The following is an 18,558-nucleotide window of genomic DNA, read 5'->3' on the forward strand; positions in this document are numbered from 1 at the left end:
GGGAAAAGTTCACTCTTATGTAAGTTGAGTTTATAGCCAGAGATCTGGCTAAACTGGTCAAGAAGTGAAAACATTAGAGGTAAGGATGTAGACGGATATGAGAGAAAGAGTAGTAAGTCATCAGCATAGAGAGAGACTTTATGTTCAACACCCCCTCTCCAAATCCTGGTCAGTTCAGGACATTTTTGAAATGCTATCGCCAGAGGTTCTATAGCCAAATCAAAGAGAAAGGGACTTAAGGGGCATCCCTGACGGGTGCCACGTTTGAGATTGAATACTTGGGATTTCTGAAAGTTAGTTAGAACAGAAGCAGTAGGACACAGGTACAGCAATTGGATCCAAGAGATGAAACTTTGGCCGAGGTCAAATTTTTCTAAGACTGCAAAAAGGTAGTTCCACTCTATACGATCAAATGCTTTCTCCGCATCAAGGGAGATAACACATTCTGGAGTCCCAGTTGGAACTGAGTATAAAATATTAAATAGACGCCGAATGTTAAAAAAAGGGAGACGGTTTTTAATAAAGCCTGTTTGGTCATCAGAGATAATGGAGGGAATAACGGTTTCTAATCTATGAGCCAGCACTTTAGCTAAGATCTTTACATCAACATTGAGCAGAGAGATCGGCCTGTACGAGGAACACTCTGTTGGGTCTTTGCCCTTTTTTAAAAGAAGAATAATAGATGCCTCATTGAAAGAGGGTGGCAATTTGCCGCAGTTAAACGAATCAGATAATACTGAAAGTAACTGAGGAGAAAGAAGTGAAGAGAATGATTTATAAAATTCTACAGGGAACCCATCAGGTCCAGGAGATTTCCCTGAGGACAGTGCAGAAATTGCAAAAGATATTTCTTCTAGTGATATAGGCGCATTAAGTTTGGCTTTGAAATCAGATGAAAGTGAGGGGATATTCAGATTCTGTAAAAATTGATCCACAGAGATATTGTCATTCAGGGATTCAGAGGAATAAAGCCGAGAATAAAAATTTTTAAATGCGTCATTAATTTCTAAATGATCCGATGTAAAGTCTCCGTTCTCCTTCCGGATCTTTGTAATATGTTGTTTGGCTTTAGAACGCCTCAGCTGATTGGCTAGGAATTTACCAGACTTATCCCCATGAATGTAAAAGCGGCTCTTGCTTTCGAGAAGTTGGCGTTCGACAGGTTGAGTGGACAGAAGGTTAAATTTAGTTTGGAGTTCAACGCACTTCTTGTATAATTCAGGGTTCTTAGTTTGGGCATATAATTGATCCACATCTTTAATCTGGTTAATGAGGTCTGCTCGATCTGCACGGGATCTTCTATTGAGATTTGCTGTGTAAGAGATTATTTGACCCCTCAAATATGCTTTCATGGCATCCCAGACAATCTGGGATGGCACTTCAGGTGATGTATTAGTGTTAAAATAGAAGGTTATCTGGTCTTTAATAAATTTTATGAAATCATCATCCGATAATAAAGTTGAATCGAACCGCCAGTGTTTGTTCCTCTGAGGGAGACCGGGAAAGTTCAGAGAGAGGGTAATTGGGGCATGGTCAGAAATCAGTATACTCTGATAGTCACAAGTGTGGGCAAATGGGATAAGTTGGTTATCGAGTAGGAAATAGTCAATTCTAGTGAAGGTATGGTGAACATGTGAGAAAAAGGAATAATCTCTCTCCGTAGGATGGAGGAAACGCCATATATCAGAGATACCAAAATTAGAGAGAAACGACTGAATAGCTAAGGCAGATTTGGTAGGTGATCTGGTAACAGAGGACGATCGGTCCAGTTTAGGATCCAACCAACAGTTAAAGTCACCACCCAATATAAGAGAGTATGAGTTTAAGTCTGGTAGTGAGGAAAAAAACCGTTCAAAAAAGTTAACATCATCAAAGTTGGGGGCATACAGGTTTGCTAGTGCAACTTTAGTGTTATATAGTTTACCAGAAACAATAATAAAACGGCCATTTGTGTCCGATATTTTATTATGGAGTTCAAAAGGAATATTTGAGTTAATAAGAATGGAGACTCCCCTAGCTTTAGCGGCAAAGGATGAGTGAAAATGCTGACCCGCCCACTTGGACAGAAGCCGGGAGTTATCGAAACAACGAATATGAGTTTCTTGGAGGAAAGCAATGTCAGCTTTGAGTTGTTTAATATGTGCGAATACCTTCCTCTTTTTAACAGGGTGGTTCAGTCCCTTTACATTCCAGCTCACAAATTTAAGTGCACTAGCCATTATCAATTACTAATGCATAAAAGGCAGCAGGCATATAAAAAATCAAGCGGTACAATAGCAGTCTGGGAGCAGAGATGTAAACATAGATTCGTAAGGTCAAAATATAAGCATGTCCTAAACAATAAAGAAATGTTGGAACTGGAAAATCCACCCCACCCACACAACCCAAAACTAGACGGCTACCAAAACAAGTAGCTAGCTCTACCAGAAAAATTAACCCAAATAAAACTTCCAGATCTGTGTCATTGACAGCAGTTCCGTATAAATGCTATAACAAACAGTAACTAGTTTATGCACTAGAAAACATAACTACAGATTAGAACACCTTCTGCCGAGATATACAACTTAATACAGAGCGAATCGGAAGAAAACCAAAACTGACCTACCCGCGAAATATTATAGAAGAATAAAGTAAGAGAAAGGGAAAAAAAGGTAAGAAGGAAGAAGAAAAAAAAGAGGAAGGGGGAAATTATAAATTCAAGACGAGTATTTATCAACCGTTTACCGAGAAGGGAGAAAAAAACATTCAGAGAATGGAAAAAAAAAGGGGATGAAGAAAAGAAAAAGATAAAATAAATAAGTATTTAAAACAGAGGAAAAATAAATCAGCAGTTGAACTGTGAACCGACAAACAGGGAGGCCTTCACTAAAGACTTCAAACCTCCAAAACAGGTTAAATTTAGTTGTAGAACTCTGTAGGTAAAGTTATACAGAGGTAAAAATAGATTACACACACACCAAATCCCGGGAGAGATTGTCAACAGCCTTTAGAGTTTCAGTGAATAATGTCTGAGTGATTCAAGTGAATTCCGAGTCCAGAGAAAGTAATTTTACTATGAGGAGTATTTATCCACCATTTTTGGAGGTCCGATCAGATTCCGAAGATGACTGGATAGCCGGAAGACTTGCCACAAACGCTTCAGTTTCCCTCGCTGATTTGAACCACTTGAATTCCCCGGTATTAAACTTGATTCTTAGGTCAGCAAGATTACGAAAGGAAGGTTTGAAACCACGATCAAAAAGCACTTTCATTACGCCTTTATACTCAGCGCGCATCTTTAAGGTCTGGGGTGCAAAATCTTCCACAAAGCGAATGGTTGTATCCTGGAAAGAAAAAGAGCCTCTGCGACGTGCCTCCACAATCAGACTGTGTTTTACCTGGTATTGATGGAAACACAAGATTACTGGTCGTGGACGGGATCCCAGAATTCCAGCAGGGACGTTAACTCTGTGTGCCCGTTCCAGCTCGGGCGGGTTTGGAAGCAGATCCTTCCCGAATATCTCACAGAGAAACTCGGCGAAAAACTTAGGAATGATTGTGTTGAATGCTGAACTGAAATGTATGAACAGCATTCAAACGTACGTGTTTTTATTGTCCAGGTGGGTTAGGGCCAGGTGGAAGGTGGTGGCAATGGCGTCATCTGTTGAGTGGTTGGGACGGTACGCAAACTGCAGGGTCTTGATGTGCCTCATGACGAGCCTCTCGAAACACTTCATGATGATGGATGTGAGTGCAACAGGATGGTAGTTGTTGAAGCAGGACACTGAACACTTCTTCAGTACGGGGATGATGGTGGTGGCCTTGAAGCATGTTGGAATGGTGGCGCTGCTCAGGGAGATGTTGAAGATGTCAGTGAGAACATCTCCCAGCTGGTCTGCACATCCTCTGAACACTCTGCCAGGAATATTGTCTGGTCTTGCAGCCTTCCACGGGTTGACCCTGCATAGAGTTTTCTTCATATCAGCATAGAGGTTATTCAGCCCATCTGGGAGGGAGGCATCACCAGCACAGGCAGGTGATGTTGTCCTGTAGTTAGTGATATCCTGAATGCCCTTCCACATGCGCCACATATTGCCGCTGTCCTAGAAATGGCCGTGGATTCGCTGGGCGTGTGCACGCTTTGCCTCTCTGATGGCTTGGGACAGTTTGGCCCTCGAGGTTGTTAGGACTGTCTTGTCATCTGCTCTGAAGGCGGCGTCATGGGTCCTCAGCAGCGCACACACCTCTGCACTCATCCATGGCTTCTGCTTGGAGTGATGGTCTTGAACACAGTGATGTCATCAATGCACTTGCTGATGTAGCTAGTCACTGATGAGGATGAGTACTCCTCTAAGCTGGTAGGGTCGCCATCAGTTGCAGCCTCCTTGAACATGTGCCAATCAGTGTACTCAAAGCAGTCTTGAAGAGCAGAGATGGCTCCTGCTGTCCAGGTTTTCACCTGCTTCTGAACTGGTCTGGAGCATCTGACGAGTGGTGTGTATGCTGGGATTAGCATAACAGAGATGTGGTCTGAGTAACCGAGGTGGGGGCGGGGCTCCATCCAGTATGCATCGGGGATGTTTGTATAAACGAGGTCCAATGCGTTTGCCCCTCTCGTTGCAAAGTCCACATGCTGATGGAATCTGGGGAGCACTGACTTGAGATTCGCATGGTTGAAATCTCCGGCGAAAATAAACAATCCATCAGGGTGTGCGTTGTGCACTAATAACCCCATACAGTTCACAGAGTGCCTCCTTAGCATCAGCGCTGGGAGGAATGTACACACCAACTATAAGGACAGTGGTGAATTCCCGTGGTAAATAAAATGGTCTGCATCTAACAGTCACAAACTCCACTAGCGATGAGCAGTAACTGGAGACTAGCACAGAGTTTCTTGTACCATTCCATGTTGAGGTATACACACATGCCTCCATTAGGAGTTTGTGGACCAAAAGACATAGGAGCAGAATAAGGCTATTTGGCCCGTCAAGTCTGCTCCACCATTTCATCATGGCTGATCCATTTCCCTCTTAACCCCATTCTCCTACCTTTTCTCCATAACCTTTCCTGCCCTGACTAATCAAGAACCTATCGACAACCACCTTAAATGCACCCAGTGACTTGGCCTCCACAGACACCTATGGCTACAAATTCCACGGATTTACCATCCTGCGGCTAAAGAAATTCCTCATCCTCTTTGGACATCCCTCTGTTTTGAGGCTGCGTCTTTTGGTCCAAGAGTTCCCCCACCAAAGGAACTACCCTCTTCACATCCACTCTAACTAGGGCTTTCAACATTCAATGGGTTTTAATGAAATCCCCCCTCATTCTCCTAAATTCCATCGAGTACAGGCACAGAACCATCAAGATAACCCTTTCATTCCTGGAATCATTCTCATGAACCTCCTCTGAACCATCCCCAATGTCAGCATATCATTTCTGAAATGAGGGGCCCAGAACAGTTCACAATACTCCCAAGTAAGACCTCACTGGTGCTTTATACAGCCTTAGCATAACATTCTTACTTTTATATACTAGTCCTCCTGAAATGAATGCTAGCATTGCATTTGCCTTCCTCATCACTGATTCAACCTGCAAATTAACCTTTATGGAACCCTGCACATTTTTCTCCATTTAGAAAATAGTCACTGCTTTTATTTCTTATCCCAAAGTGCATGACCGTACACTTCCTGGCACTGTTTTTCAACTGCCACCCCTTTGCCCATACTCCTCATCTGTCTGAGTCTTTCTGCAGCCTCTCTGCTTTCTCAACACTATCTGCCCTTCCACCTATCTTCATATTATCCACAAACCTTGCTACGAAGCCATCAATTTCATCATCCAAGTCATTGGCATGCGATGTGATAAGAAGCAGTTCCAATACAGACCCCTGTAGAACACCACTAGTCACTGGAAGCCAATCAAAAGAGGATCCCTTTATTCCCACTCTTTGCCTCCTGCCAATCAGCCAATGTTCTATCCATGCTAGTATCTTTCCTCTAATACCCCAGGCTCTTGTTTAGCAGCCTCAAGTGCGGCACCTTTTCAAGGGCCTTTTGAAAATTCAAATACACAACATCAGCCGATTTTCCTTTGTCTATCCTGCGTGTTATTTTTTCAAAGAATTCTAAAAGATCTGTCAGGCAAGATTTTTCCTTAAGAAAACTATGCGGACTTTAGTCTATTGTGTCATGTACCTCCCAAGTACTCTGAAACCAAATCCTTAATGATAAACTCCAACATCTTCCCAACCACTGAGGTCAGGCTAACTGGCCTATAATGTCCTTTCTTCTGCCTCCTTCCTTTCTTGAAGAGTGGAGTGACATTTGCAATTTTCCAATTCAATGGAACCATGCCAGAATCTATTGATTCTTGAAAGATCATTACTGATGCCTTCGCAATCTCTTCAGTTACCTCATTTTGAACCCTGGGGTGTAGTCCATCAGGACCAGGTGACTTACCTACCTTCAGACCTTTCAGTTTCCCAAGCCCTATCTCCCTAATAATAGCAATTGCACTCACTTCTGTCCCTGAACACTTTTGAACTTCCTTCTGGCATACTACTAGTGTCTTCCACAGTGAAGACAGATGCAAAATACTTACTCGATTATCAGAGGAGATTTGATATGTCATCAGACTCTTACTAGTATCTACTGATAGACTCTGGAGAGCATTCTGACTGGTTGCATCACTGTCGGGTGTGGAGGCTCCAGTGCACAGGATTGGTAAAAGCTGCAGAGAGTTGTAAACTCAGCCTGCTCTGGCACAAACTCTAGCCTCCCCACCATAGAGGTACAAGGGTCTAAAGATGCACTCACAATGTTTTAGGAACAGCTTCTTCCCCTCCACCATAGGATTTCTGAACGGTCCATGAACCCATAAACACCACCTCACTTTTGTGCTTTCTTTTTGTACTTTATATATTCTCATTGTAATTGATAGTAATTTTTATGTATTGCATTGCACTACTGCTGCAAAACAACAAATTTCATGAGATGTCAGTGATTTTAAAAAATTGATTTTGATTCTGATTCTGAAAAGTATGCAGTTGAAAATCAGCCAGCTATCAGTCTGGGCGTGAAGGTGATTTTCTGACCTGTCTGATATCCAATGTGCAATCTTGTTTTATTTCAATAAAGAGATGAATCAATAGCAGGAGTGACCTGGTTTTTTTCTACTGTAATGATGATTAAATGTTCAGCTTTCCTGTTACTCATGGCAGTTCCAAAGATTGTTGTTAATTTTCAATTTGACACTTTTCAAAGAAACAAGATTTGACTAATGTGTGAGATAAAACGACCTTAAAGACATTTGCCATTTTTACTTTAATTGGCACTTTACATCGCTTCCTTATATATCAGTATTGTAATCAGTGGTAGGTCTGAGGTTTTCACTTTACTTTCAGAATATTGCTGAATTCTTGTAAACAATAATGTGATAAAAAAAAGATAAAATCCCTCTCCTTTGTCATCAGTGATGAAGTTGAGAAAGGAGGAATGAGTAATTTTTAAACTGAATGATAATACTTAATGTCTACGTAAGCTTTACAGGAATGCAGCAATCCATAAGATATAGGAGCAGAATTGGGCCATTTGGCCCACCAAGCATTGCACTGCACCTCCTCTTTAACTGTAATTCTTTATTGTGTGTTTTGTGGTAATGAATTGATCTGTATGAATGATGTGCAAGACAAGACTTTTATTGTACCCCAGTACACATGACAATAATAAACCAATGCTTTTAATCCCCCCTCCCCCACCAATCAAGAGCCTACCAATCTCTTGCCTTAAATGCACCCAGCGACTTGGCCTTCACCTCCCTCTGTGGCACCAAATTCCAGATTCATCACCCTTTGGTTAAAGAAAATCCTCCTCATCTCACTTTATTCTGAGGTTGTTCCCTCAGATCCTAGACTCACGTGGAAACATCTTCTCTATGTCCACTCTCTCCAGGCCTTCAGTATTCAGTAGGCTTCAGTCAGATTCCCCTCGTGCTTCTGAACTCCACTGAGTACAGGCCCAGAGCCATCAAACACTTCTCATACTTTAACCCTTTCATGAGCCCTGTCACACTCATCTCAATTGTAGGCAATTGCTTTGAGATGCTGGTTAAAGCCTACATCTGCAGAATGGTACCACCCACAATGGACCCCTACAAATTACCTACCGACGGAACCAGTGTACCGATGATGCCATAGCCACAGCTCTACACATTGTCCTCACTTACTTCGAGAAGAGGGATACATACGTTAGAATGCTGCTCCTGGACTACAGTTCAACATTCTACGCCATAATTCCCTCCAGACTTGACAGGAAGTTCAGAGAACTCGGCCTGCACCCCACGTTGTGCAGCTGGATCCTAGACTTCCTATTGGATTGCTGACAGGAGGTAAGGATGGGCTCCCTCACCTCTTCTTCTCTGACCCACAACTGTACTGCCAGACACAGCTCCAATCTGCTGATCAAATTTGCAGATGACACGACTTTAATTGGCCTTACTTCTAGTGGTAATGAGACAGCCAACAGAGAAGAGGTTGACACTGTGACACAGTGGTACCTGGATAACAATCTCACCCTCAATGTCCAAAAAACAAAAGAGCTGATAGTGGATTACAGGAGGAATGGAGACAGGCTCAGCCCAATCAACATCAATGGGTCTGCAGTTGAGAGGGTGATTAGTTTCAGTTCCTCGGTATACACAGCACCGATGATCTCACCTGAACTGTACACACCGGCTTTATGGCAAAAAAAAGCACAACAGCGTCTCTTCCACCTGCATGAACCCCCAAGTTCTCAAGACCTTCTACAGAGGCATTGAGAGCATACTGACTGTCTGTATCACCACCTGGTACGGGAACTGCACCAACCTTGATCACCGGGCACTGCAGAGAGTGGTACGGACAGCCCAGCACATCGGTGGAAGTGAACTTCCTTCCATTGAGGACATTTATAGCAGCAGGTGCAGGAAGAAGGCCTGGAAGATCATTGGGGCCCCAGTCACACCAACCATAAACTGTTCCAGCTGCTTCTGTCTGGCAAACACTACTGTAGCAGTAAAGCCAGGACCTACATGCTATGGGATAGCTTCTTTCTACAGGCCATCACACGTTTAAATTCACGTGTCTGTACATTGTAGCTGAGTCATAATGCAAAGATTTTTACTCCCTCACGTTGTGGGATGGATGTAAGATTTAAATAAATTCTAAATTCATTTCTGGAATCATTCTCATAAACCTCCTCTGAACCCGCCAAAAAGATCAGCACATCCTTTTTGAATTTTAACTTTTTAATCAGCTTTTTGGCTACGTTCCAAATATCTCCTTGCCATATCAAATTTTGCTTGACCACTCCCCGTGAAGTAACATGGATCTGTTAGTTGCTTCACAGTAATTTGCAGGTGCCAGGATGAATGCCTGCCCACAGAAAATATGGAGAAAATATCAAAGCCTGCCTTTCACTGCTCATAAAATGGCTGATTCAAGGCTTGCACTCCAGGTTTGCTTAATTTACTGTACTGTTCACTTAAGGGTGGCTCGGTGGTACAGCTGGTAGAGTTGTGATTTCACAGGGTGAGAGACCCTGGTCCAATCCTGATCTCCGGTCTCTCTCTCTGGCGATCCATCCCATAGGATGATGATGGTTCCTTTCAGTCAGTTACTGGGGTTTGATATGTGCGTCCTGGAGTGGCTGTACAGGCCGATCCTTGACAGGCACTGCTTGCCACATACTTGGCAGGGGAGGCCTGGAGGGGCAGCAGGGGCAGAAGCTCTGTTGTTGTGCTTCCTGTGCCTTTCCTCTGTTGCCTCTATGAGCTTGTTCTCAGCAGCATCCACACCTTTTCTGATGGCATCCCTCCACTGTGAGCGATCTTGAGCCAGATCCTCTCATGCTGATGGGACAATGTCAGCTTTCTTGAGGATCCTGTGCAGGACATCCTTGTACCGTAGTTGCTGGCCTCCTCGTTTCCGGGTGCCACTGGACAGTTGGCCGTACAAGATGTCCTTGGGCAGTCTTCCGTCAGGCATTCTGACAACATGTCCTGCCCAGCGCAATTGGGCTGACATCACCAAGTTTGAAACTGCTGGCATTCCGGCTCAAGAGAGGACCTCGGTATTGGAGACCTTGTCTCCAATATGGATACCACATCTCACATCCGTATAGCAAGGCTGATATAACAATGGCCATATATATCTTGCACCTGGTGGCCAACCTGATGTTCTGTGACCAAACTCGATCTTTCAGCTGACCAAAGGCAAAGCAGGCTTTTCTGGTTCTTGACTCAACTTCTACATCCAGAGAAGCTGAGGATGTTATTGTGCTGCCCAGGTTGCAAAACTTGTTGACAGCATTGAGACGAGTGTCATCAATGAGGACAGTTGGTTGTTTGTAGCTTGAGCCAGGAGCCGGATGGTACAAAACTTCTGTCTTTTTCAGGCTGATTGTCAGTCCGAAGCTTTTGGCTGCACTGGCAAGTGACTGGTGATCTCCTGTAAGTCTTCGAGAGAGTGGGCAACCAGTGCACAGTCATCAGCAAACTGTAGCTCATGCACCACAATGTCCCTGACTTTTGTTTTTGCTGTCAGTCTTGCGAGGTTGAGGAGCCCGTCATCAACCCTCATTTGTAGGAAGACCCCTGACTTCAGGTCTGATGTGGCATCCTGAAGAACAGCAGTGAAGAATAGTCCAAACAGAGTAGGAGCCAAAACACAACCCTGTTTTATGCCATTGCTGATGGGAAATGGGTCTGACAACTCGCCACACATGTTGATGTGGCCTTCCATGCCTCCGTGTAACTGACGGATGATGTTGGTTAGGCGTGGGGTGCAACCGAATTTTGGTAGGAGCTTCCACAGGCCATCTCTACCAACAGTGTCACACACTTTGGTTAGATCAACAAATGTGATATAGAGTCTTCTCTGCTGTTCAACACATTTCTCTTGGAGCTGCCTCAGTGAGGAGATCACGTCCACTGTACTACGGCCTGTTCAAAAACCACACTGGCTTTCTGGAAGGATGTTGTCACTGATGTTGGACACCAAGCATCTAAGGATGATCTTCGTGAGGCATTTTCCCACAACTGACAGAAGAGAGATGCCACGGTAATTATTGCAGGCTCTCTTGCCTCCCTTGTTCTCGTAGATGGTTACAATTAATGTGTCTTTAAAGTCTTGTGGTAGTTCTGCAGCTCCCCACAACTTTGTGAACAGGTGGTGCAGGCATGATGTCAGTGTGTTACCACCATACTGGTAGATCTCAGCTGCGATACTGTCAGGCCCTGGTGTTTTGTTGGGTTTTAGCTGTTTGATGGCTTTGATGACCTCGTGAAGAGCAGGGGGAGCATCTATCTCGAACAGTATGAGTCGAGGGTGTACTCTGCCCAGTGCTTCATCGGTACTGCATGTGTGGAGTTCGCACACTCTCCCTATGATCATGTGGGTTTCCCCTGGGTGCTTCAGTTGTGATTTTGTTGGAGATTTGGCTGCTGCAAGTTGCCCCTAGTGGGTCGACTGTACTTCCTAAGAAGGTTGGCGTCATTCAATGTCTGTAGTGAGATGCTGAAGATGTTCTATAGGTCAGTTGTGGAGAGCGCCCTCTTCTTTGTGGTGGCGTGTTGGGGAGGAAGCATTAAGAAGAGGGACGCCTCACGTCTTAATAAGCTGGTAAGGAAGGCGGGCTCTGTCGTGGGCAAAGTACTGGAGAGTTTAACATCGGTAGCTGAGCGAAGGGCGCTGAGTAGGCTACGGTCAATTATGGATAACTCTGAACATCCTCTACATAGCACCATCCAGAGACAGAGAAGCAGTTTCAGCGACAGGTTACTATCGATGCAATGCTCCTCAGACAGGATGAAGAGGTCAATACTCCCCAATGCCATTAGGCTTTACAATTCTACCGCCAGGACTTAAGAACTTTTTAAAAGCTATTATTAATGCTTTTTGAGATAGTGATTTAGATGCATATCATATTTTTTACTGAGTTAAGTATTGTATGTAATTAGTTTTGCTACAACAAGTGTATGGGACATTGGAAAAAAAGTTGAATTTCCCCATGGGGATGAATAAAGTATCTATCTATCTATCTATCTATCTAAATGTGTGGTAGAATCTGAGGGGAGTTGATGCAGGAAGAATAAAAAGGGAATAGCGCAAGGTTAGTGTAAATGTTGATATGGTTGACACAGCCTGACATTACCTCAATGGGCTGAAGGGCCTGTTTCTGTGCTGTACCTCTTTATGACTATTTTGGTTTAGGGGATATGGAAAGAATGGTGAATATCACAGGAGAGCCCAACTTTAAATACCTGGATGGAAATTACAATGGACATTTACAAAATGGAGAAGGTAACAGCATCTGTTAATCATAAGCTGGAACAATTTGATTCATACTGGGAAAAATGGTTTAACTACATAATGCCTCACAGGCCTGATTTCATTCTCACAAATCAATATGTTGTAAAAAAAAAATCACTCCCTACTTGTACATAGTTTTTTCCTTTTGCTTGTTTTTTCTTTCCACTCTTTTCTATAAGTGTATACCTCAGATAATACTTTGTGGAGATTTGTGATACATATGATTATATGATATATATGTACAATGTCTGAAATTCATCTTATGGAAATGTTTGTTTGATGATGAACTTCAGTAAAAAATAAATTACAAAAAAAAAGGGAAGAATGGGGAAAAATATTTAATCGTCTCCATTAGACCATTCACTTGTGCTTCAGTAACCGTATATCACAATTTGGCATCATTGAATGATCCAGCATAAATAAGGACCTTGCTCCTCATCACGTCAGTGCCAGTATTTCTCCCTACCCACACCACCAAGTCTAATTTCACTCTTCCACACAATCCCCTATCGCTCTCTTGTAATCATTGCTGAGTTTCATGATAAAACGATTTCATGAACGTCACTCAACAAGGGGTTGGAACTCAGAATTTCACCTTTTAACCAGGCTTTATTCTAAAAAAACATCCTAACCTCCCCTTCTCGTGCTATGCAAATGTTAAACGTGTGCCTGCTTTTTAGCCATTTGTTCAGAATTATCACATTTAATAATCTTGAGCACCTTTAACAACTCATAACCTTCACAGTTAAAATTATGTTGATATTTCATTCCTCTGTATTGGCAGGGATCCAAAATTCACAAATTCTTGTAACTTCTTTGTTCCATTTCTCCTCGGGCCTTCTCACTTTTCTGAGTCAAATACACTTATTGCACAAGACATAAAGCTGTAAACTTTCACTTAGACGAGACTGATCCAGCTGGGAGAACTTAATTAAAATGGAGAAACCCATTTCGCCATTACAGCTGCTCCCTTTTTGCACAACACGTATATTTTCTTTTCCCTCTGTCATAGCAATTTATGTCTTTTAAATACTGCACAATAATTAAAATATAATGAGTCGTAAGTTACAAAATATTCATTGGATAGGAGGTAGTACTCTGTAATTTTGTCTTCAACTGGGTTAACAGTTGTTTCTTGCTATTTGGTCTTCATTTTAAGGAGCTTAGAAATTGTTTCACTTCCTTAAGCTTAATTTTTCTTCTTGACTGTGTGGCAAGAACGCAGCAAGCGGCAACCTTTGAGTACTTATTATATCTCATTGTTGAGCTTTGTAATACCATAACATCTGCCTCATGAAAAGAAAACACTACCTCGTGACATGCCGGTTCAAAATGCATCGGCCTTGCAGACAAAAAAGAATTGTAAGAGTTGATTTACTGGGTTTATTGAGTGAAATCTGTAACATTTCTTTGCAATTTCCAGGGTGGTTTGATCAACTGGGAGAGGCTGTTCCCTCAAATGCGCAACAGATTTAATGCTCATGATCGACAAGACAGTGGATTGAATAGCCCCTCACTGAGTGCGCCAGTTTCAGAAGAACAGGTAGGCATTTCCATGGCATAAGGTCATAACTTTTTTAAAACTTGCATGCATGTATATCAATAAGCTTGAAAGAATAAAGAGAAAATTTATAGAGATGTTGCCGGGACTTGAGGGCCTGAGTTACGAGGAAAGGTTGGATAGTTTGGACTTTATTCTCTGGAGCAAAGGAGATCTTATAGAGGTATTATGAGGGTTATAGATAGGGTAAATGCTTGCAGGCCTTTTCCCCTCAGAATGAATGAAATGAGAAGTAGAGGTCATTAGATTCAGGGTGAAAAGTGAAATAACTAAGGGGAATCTGAAGCAAAAGTTCTTCCCTCAGAGAGTAATGTGAGTGTGGAGCGAGCTGGCGGTGGCGAAGCAGTTGATGCAGGTTTGGTTGTAACATTTAAGAGAAATGTGGAATGTTACATGGATGAGAGGAGTATGAAAAGCTATGGTTCACGAAAAGATGGATGGGACTAGACAGGAAACATGGCTGGCATGGACTAGATGGGCCAAAGAGCCTTTATCTATGTTGTAGTACTCTATGACTCATTCACTCGCAGTATTAGCCACTTGTTTCTGCTGTATCTCTTTTCCACTGATCAGTCCTCTTCTACATACAGTATGTGAAGGTTCTTTGAGAAAAGTGTGGAAAAAGGTATAAATCCAAAACAAAATCAGAAAATTCTGGCATTTCAGCCAGTCAGGCAGCATTCATAGAGGGGCCAGAATAATATTACAATTTCAGGAGAGTAGCATTTTATCAGAACTGGATTTAGATACAGCAAGCACCAGTCTTCATTCCTCCCTCAGCTGCAGTCACTTCCATGAAGATGTTGTGCCGACCTTTTACCCTACTCCAAGATTATTCTATCACATCTCTCCCATATAGCCCTCCATTTTTCTTTCATCTATATGCTTATCTAGGAGTCTCTTAAATGTCTCTAACGCATCTGTCTACCAGCACTGCTGGCAGTGCCTTGCACACATCCACCATTCTGTGTGTAAAAAAAAAACTACCTCCGACATCACATCTATACTTTCCTCCAATCCCTCAAAGTTATGCCCTCTTGTAGCCTGTGCAACCCCTGGGGAAAAAGATGTTGGCTGCCCACTCTATCTATGCTCGTACCAACTTCTTGCCTCTATCAAGTCTCCTGTCATCCTCCTTCACTCCAAGGAGAAAAGCCCTAGTGTGCTCAACTTTTCGTCAATGTTTCAAGTCCGTGACCCTCTGTTGGTCTGAGTTGTGTCCAGATTTTCTGTTTTCTGATCTCCAGCACCAGTTTTTTTTGTTCCTTTGGAGCATATAGTCCCAACGGAGAAAAAAAATTGACCCTGATGTGATATTACAGTCCCTGAAGTGCAGTTGTTCCATAGAAGGTTATTAAAGTTATACATCCACAATACTCAGATTCATCAACCTTCCAAGAAAAACCTGTAGGGAATGCAGTCAAGTTGACATCCACTGCATAAAGGCAATGAGGCGTGTAAAGAAAGGCCTCCAGCATGTTGTTCACATTATCAGTATGATCAGTTTGTCCACATTTTTACATTTGTTTGTACAGAATTTACAGCAATGATATGGACCACTTACTTTGTGCTGGTATTTTTGCTCCACAACTGTCCCCTCTTCATTTTCCCCATCAGCATTTCTTTCAATCTTCCTCGTGTCCTTCTCTCATCGTCCCTTCAAGGGATTTCCTTTCGCTTTGCTCATAAGTTTATCATTCTTCTCATTATGTTGGATAAATCGATTTCTCCTCATTTCCTCATTTGTTTACTTCATATTTCTGATTTTAGATTTCCTTCCCAATTAAATTCCTTCCTTATATTCACAGTCTCAATCAAGCCACCCCTCGGCCATTCCTGGTGAAAGGAACCTCAGTCTGTTCAATCTTTCCTGAAGACTTTATCCCCTTGGGTCTGTTGTCATCTGAGTATATGTTTGCATCTTCTGGACTTCCCTGTATTCGTTTAGCGCAATGGATACCAGAATTATGCAATCTGATGTTTTCTGTTTTCATTTCTGATTTCCAGCATTGGCATTGCCTCTAGAAAAGATAGAGGCAGGAAAGTTGTTTCCTTTGATAGGTGAGACTAAAGTTAGGGGAATAGCTTCAAGATTCAGAGGAAAGATGGGAAGGAACTGCTTTTCTTTGAGAGTAATGAATCTATGGAATTCTCTGCCCAGGGAAGCAACAGAGATTACTTTGTTGAAGTTAAGACTCAAATAGATCTTGCAGAGTAGAGGAATTAAAAGTAATGGGGAAAAGGCAGGTAGATAGAGCTAAGTCCACAGCTACTTAACTTTCTGCCCATTACACCACTGACGCTTAGGACAGTCTGTCCCTGCCCATCTTCTCTATTGTGCCCCAGGTGTGGTTCAGGTCTCTCATTTCTGCCTCTACAGTATGGTGCCAAGTTGTCTTTGGTCTCCCAAGTTTCCTCCACCCTTCATACCGTCGCTCACAGATGTAGAAGGATTCTTCATTGCTGTGTCCATCACAGTTTTTTTTGACCAGTCAAGATGTTAGCCCTGAGGTGAACCCCTGAACCTGGACCACTCTTAGTCTAGCCTCTACCCCTCGATCTGTTTAGCGTGGGTGACCCTACCTAGAATCAAAGCACAAGGCCCTGACTTCAGCCAACATAGCTCCCTGGGTCATTGAGGCACAGAAGCCACAACAAGTTTGTTGTCCTCTTGGAGGACAGCCAGATCAGCCATGACCTTAATGAATAGCAGATAGCCTACTCCTGCTCCTATTTCTTACATTCTTATAACAAAGATTTGATGCAAGTTTCCAACTCCTTTAGAAATGCATCCCAGTTCATGACTTGTGTCTGTCTTATTAATCTGTTTTTGCTTTTAATAATCTGTGACACAGCATGCCTCAGCTTCATTGTTTCTTTTTTTTTATATATTTTAAATTTTTAAAAGAAGGAATACAAGGACTCAATTAATACATATTGAAAAAAATTAATTCAAATACATTAATAAGTTTGAGAGAAAAAAAAGAACACCTATCCCAATACCTTCTCCCCACATTTAGAAAAAAGGAGGGAGAAAAAAAAACATAAGAGACAGAGGAAAGAAAAGAAAGAAGAAAGAAAAGAGGAAAAAAAGAAGAGTAGGCATCCAGCTCTCAGAGTCAGTTTAAAATACAAATTTAAGAAACTAGATTATAATAAGGGATATATTAATTTAGCTTCATTGTTTCTTCAGAATAGTTAGAGTATTATTTTTTGTGTAGTGTGAGGATTTTTCAATGTTTCAAACAAAATGTAATTCACATTTCTAGATGGTCAATGACACTGGCAACACTGCAGCGGGTTGTTTGTGACATTTACTGATATAGGACACTGGTTGTTTACTAAAGCAAACAAACTTTTATTTGTTTAAAAATTGGTCTGTGTAGCGCTTTGCACATATGGTCCCACAACTGAATGGAATAACAATTGTTTGTGTCAACGATGCAGCTGAAAATAAGGTTTGATGATCATTTGTCACACCCTAGTTAACTTCTTATATCCAGTTGTGGGAACTTGATGCAACATAGAGATGTGTTAAAATTGCATACATTTGCAAGTCATGCAACAGGTTCATGGACTGAGAAATATGTGTAATATGTGTTGGGAGTTTTAGAGATTTTTAGGGAATTTGCTGGATTTATTTTGCCACAAAACTGCCAGTACTTACCATCAAGATATAGCTCACTGAGCTGGAGTAGATCCAAGGGGCAAGAGCTGATTCCTTTTATTTCTTGAGTACGTAGATGTTGTCTAGCCAGCTTTGGTTAGTCTTATGCCTGGAGATTGCCCAGCCAAAGATACAATACAATGGGAAAATAAAGTCCATTGGAACTGGACTGGTATTTTTTTTTAATTTCTTGTTACTTTTATATCTAACAAGGTCTATAATTAGCAGCTGTCCTTTGCCATACATCAATATGTTGTCTCCTTAATTAACAATGCCATCAAACTGTATTCTTCAAAGTTTCATTACTCAGCCTGTGTTTTGTGGTGTATAGTAGCAGGGGATGATTTACCAACAACTTTCTCCTCAATGAGACCTCTTGTGATTCACAGGCCGGAGAAACGAAGGGGTTTTATTCTTAAAGTGTCAGCGGCTTCAATTTTGATAAGTTAGCGGTGCTTTCTCGGAAGAAGCATTACTTTCTGCAGAGTGACAGATAACATTCTGCATTGTGAAGCAGAATGTGAATGTTCTGGTTGCAGTCCTGCTGCCCTCTACTGTTAATGGGCAGTTATAGAGAATAGCATGTAGGTTTGTAGGCGGATATTGAGACTACATCATAAATGACTCTTAAAGAAAATGCCAACTACAATTACTCATTTCTCTTCTTTTAAAAGTCACTTTTGAAGCATATCTTTCATTCTATTGGGTCTTTCACTTTATTGAGAAGTCCCTCATTGTACTTCCAGTACATTCTGAAGGGTACATTTCATTGAGCTGCCTGTACATGCTTCTCACGTCTCACTCACAGGGATTACGTTCTTCTTTTTGAGTGAATCACAAACACAATGTTAAACTTTTCTATATGTACACTTTTTTTCTATATTTACACTTCAATTTCCCGATCGTCCATCCACTTCTCTGTACCATTGTATGGTTTAACTCCCAATCAATTAACAGCACAAATCCACGATTTACAATCTTTATGTGCATAATAAGTTTCCA

The 18,558-nt window shown here is 42.0% G+C and overlaps 1 protein-coding gene across 2 annotated transcripts in view; it reads left to right on the top strand.

The window, feature by feature from the left end:
- Nucleotides 1-18,558, top strand: part of ubac2 (UBA domain containing 2) — a 200,333-nt gene that overhangs the window by 179,291 nt on the left and 2,484 nt on the right. For both annotated transcript variants that reach the window (XM_073028625.1, XM_073028633.1), the window contains exon 8: nucleotides 13,752-13,871. In XM_073028625.1, the coding sequence (XP_072884726.1) occupies nucleotides 13,752-13,871 (120 nt within the window). The remainder of the gene's footprint in view (nucleotides 1-13,751; nucleotides 13,872-18,558) is intronic.

The sequence above is a fragment of the Hemitrygon akajei genome, chromosome 2, assembly GCF_048418815.1.
Source record: "Hemitrygon akajei chromosome 2, sHemAka1.3, whole genome shotgun sequence".
Taxonomy (NCBI): Eukaryota; Metazoa; Chordata; class Chondrichthyes; order Myliobatiformes; family Dasyatidae; genus Hemitrygon; species Hemitrygon akajei.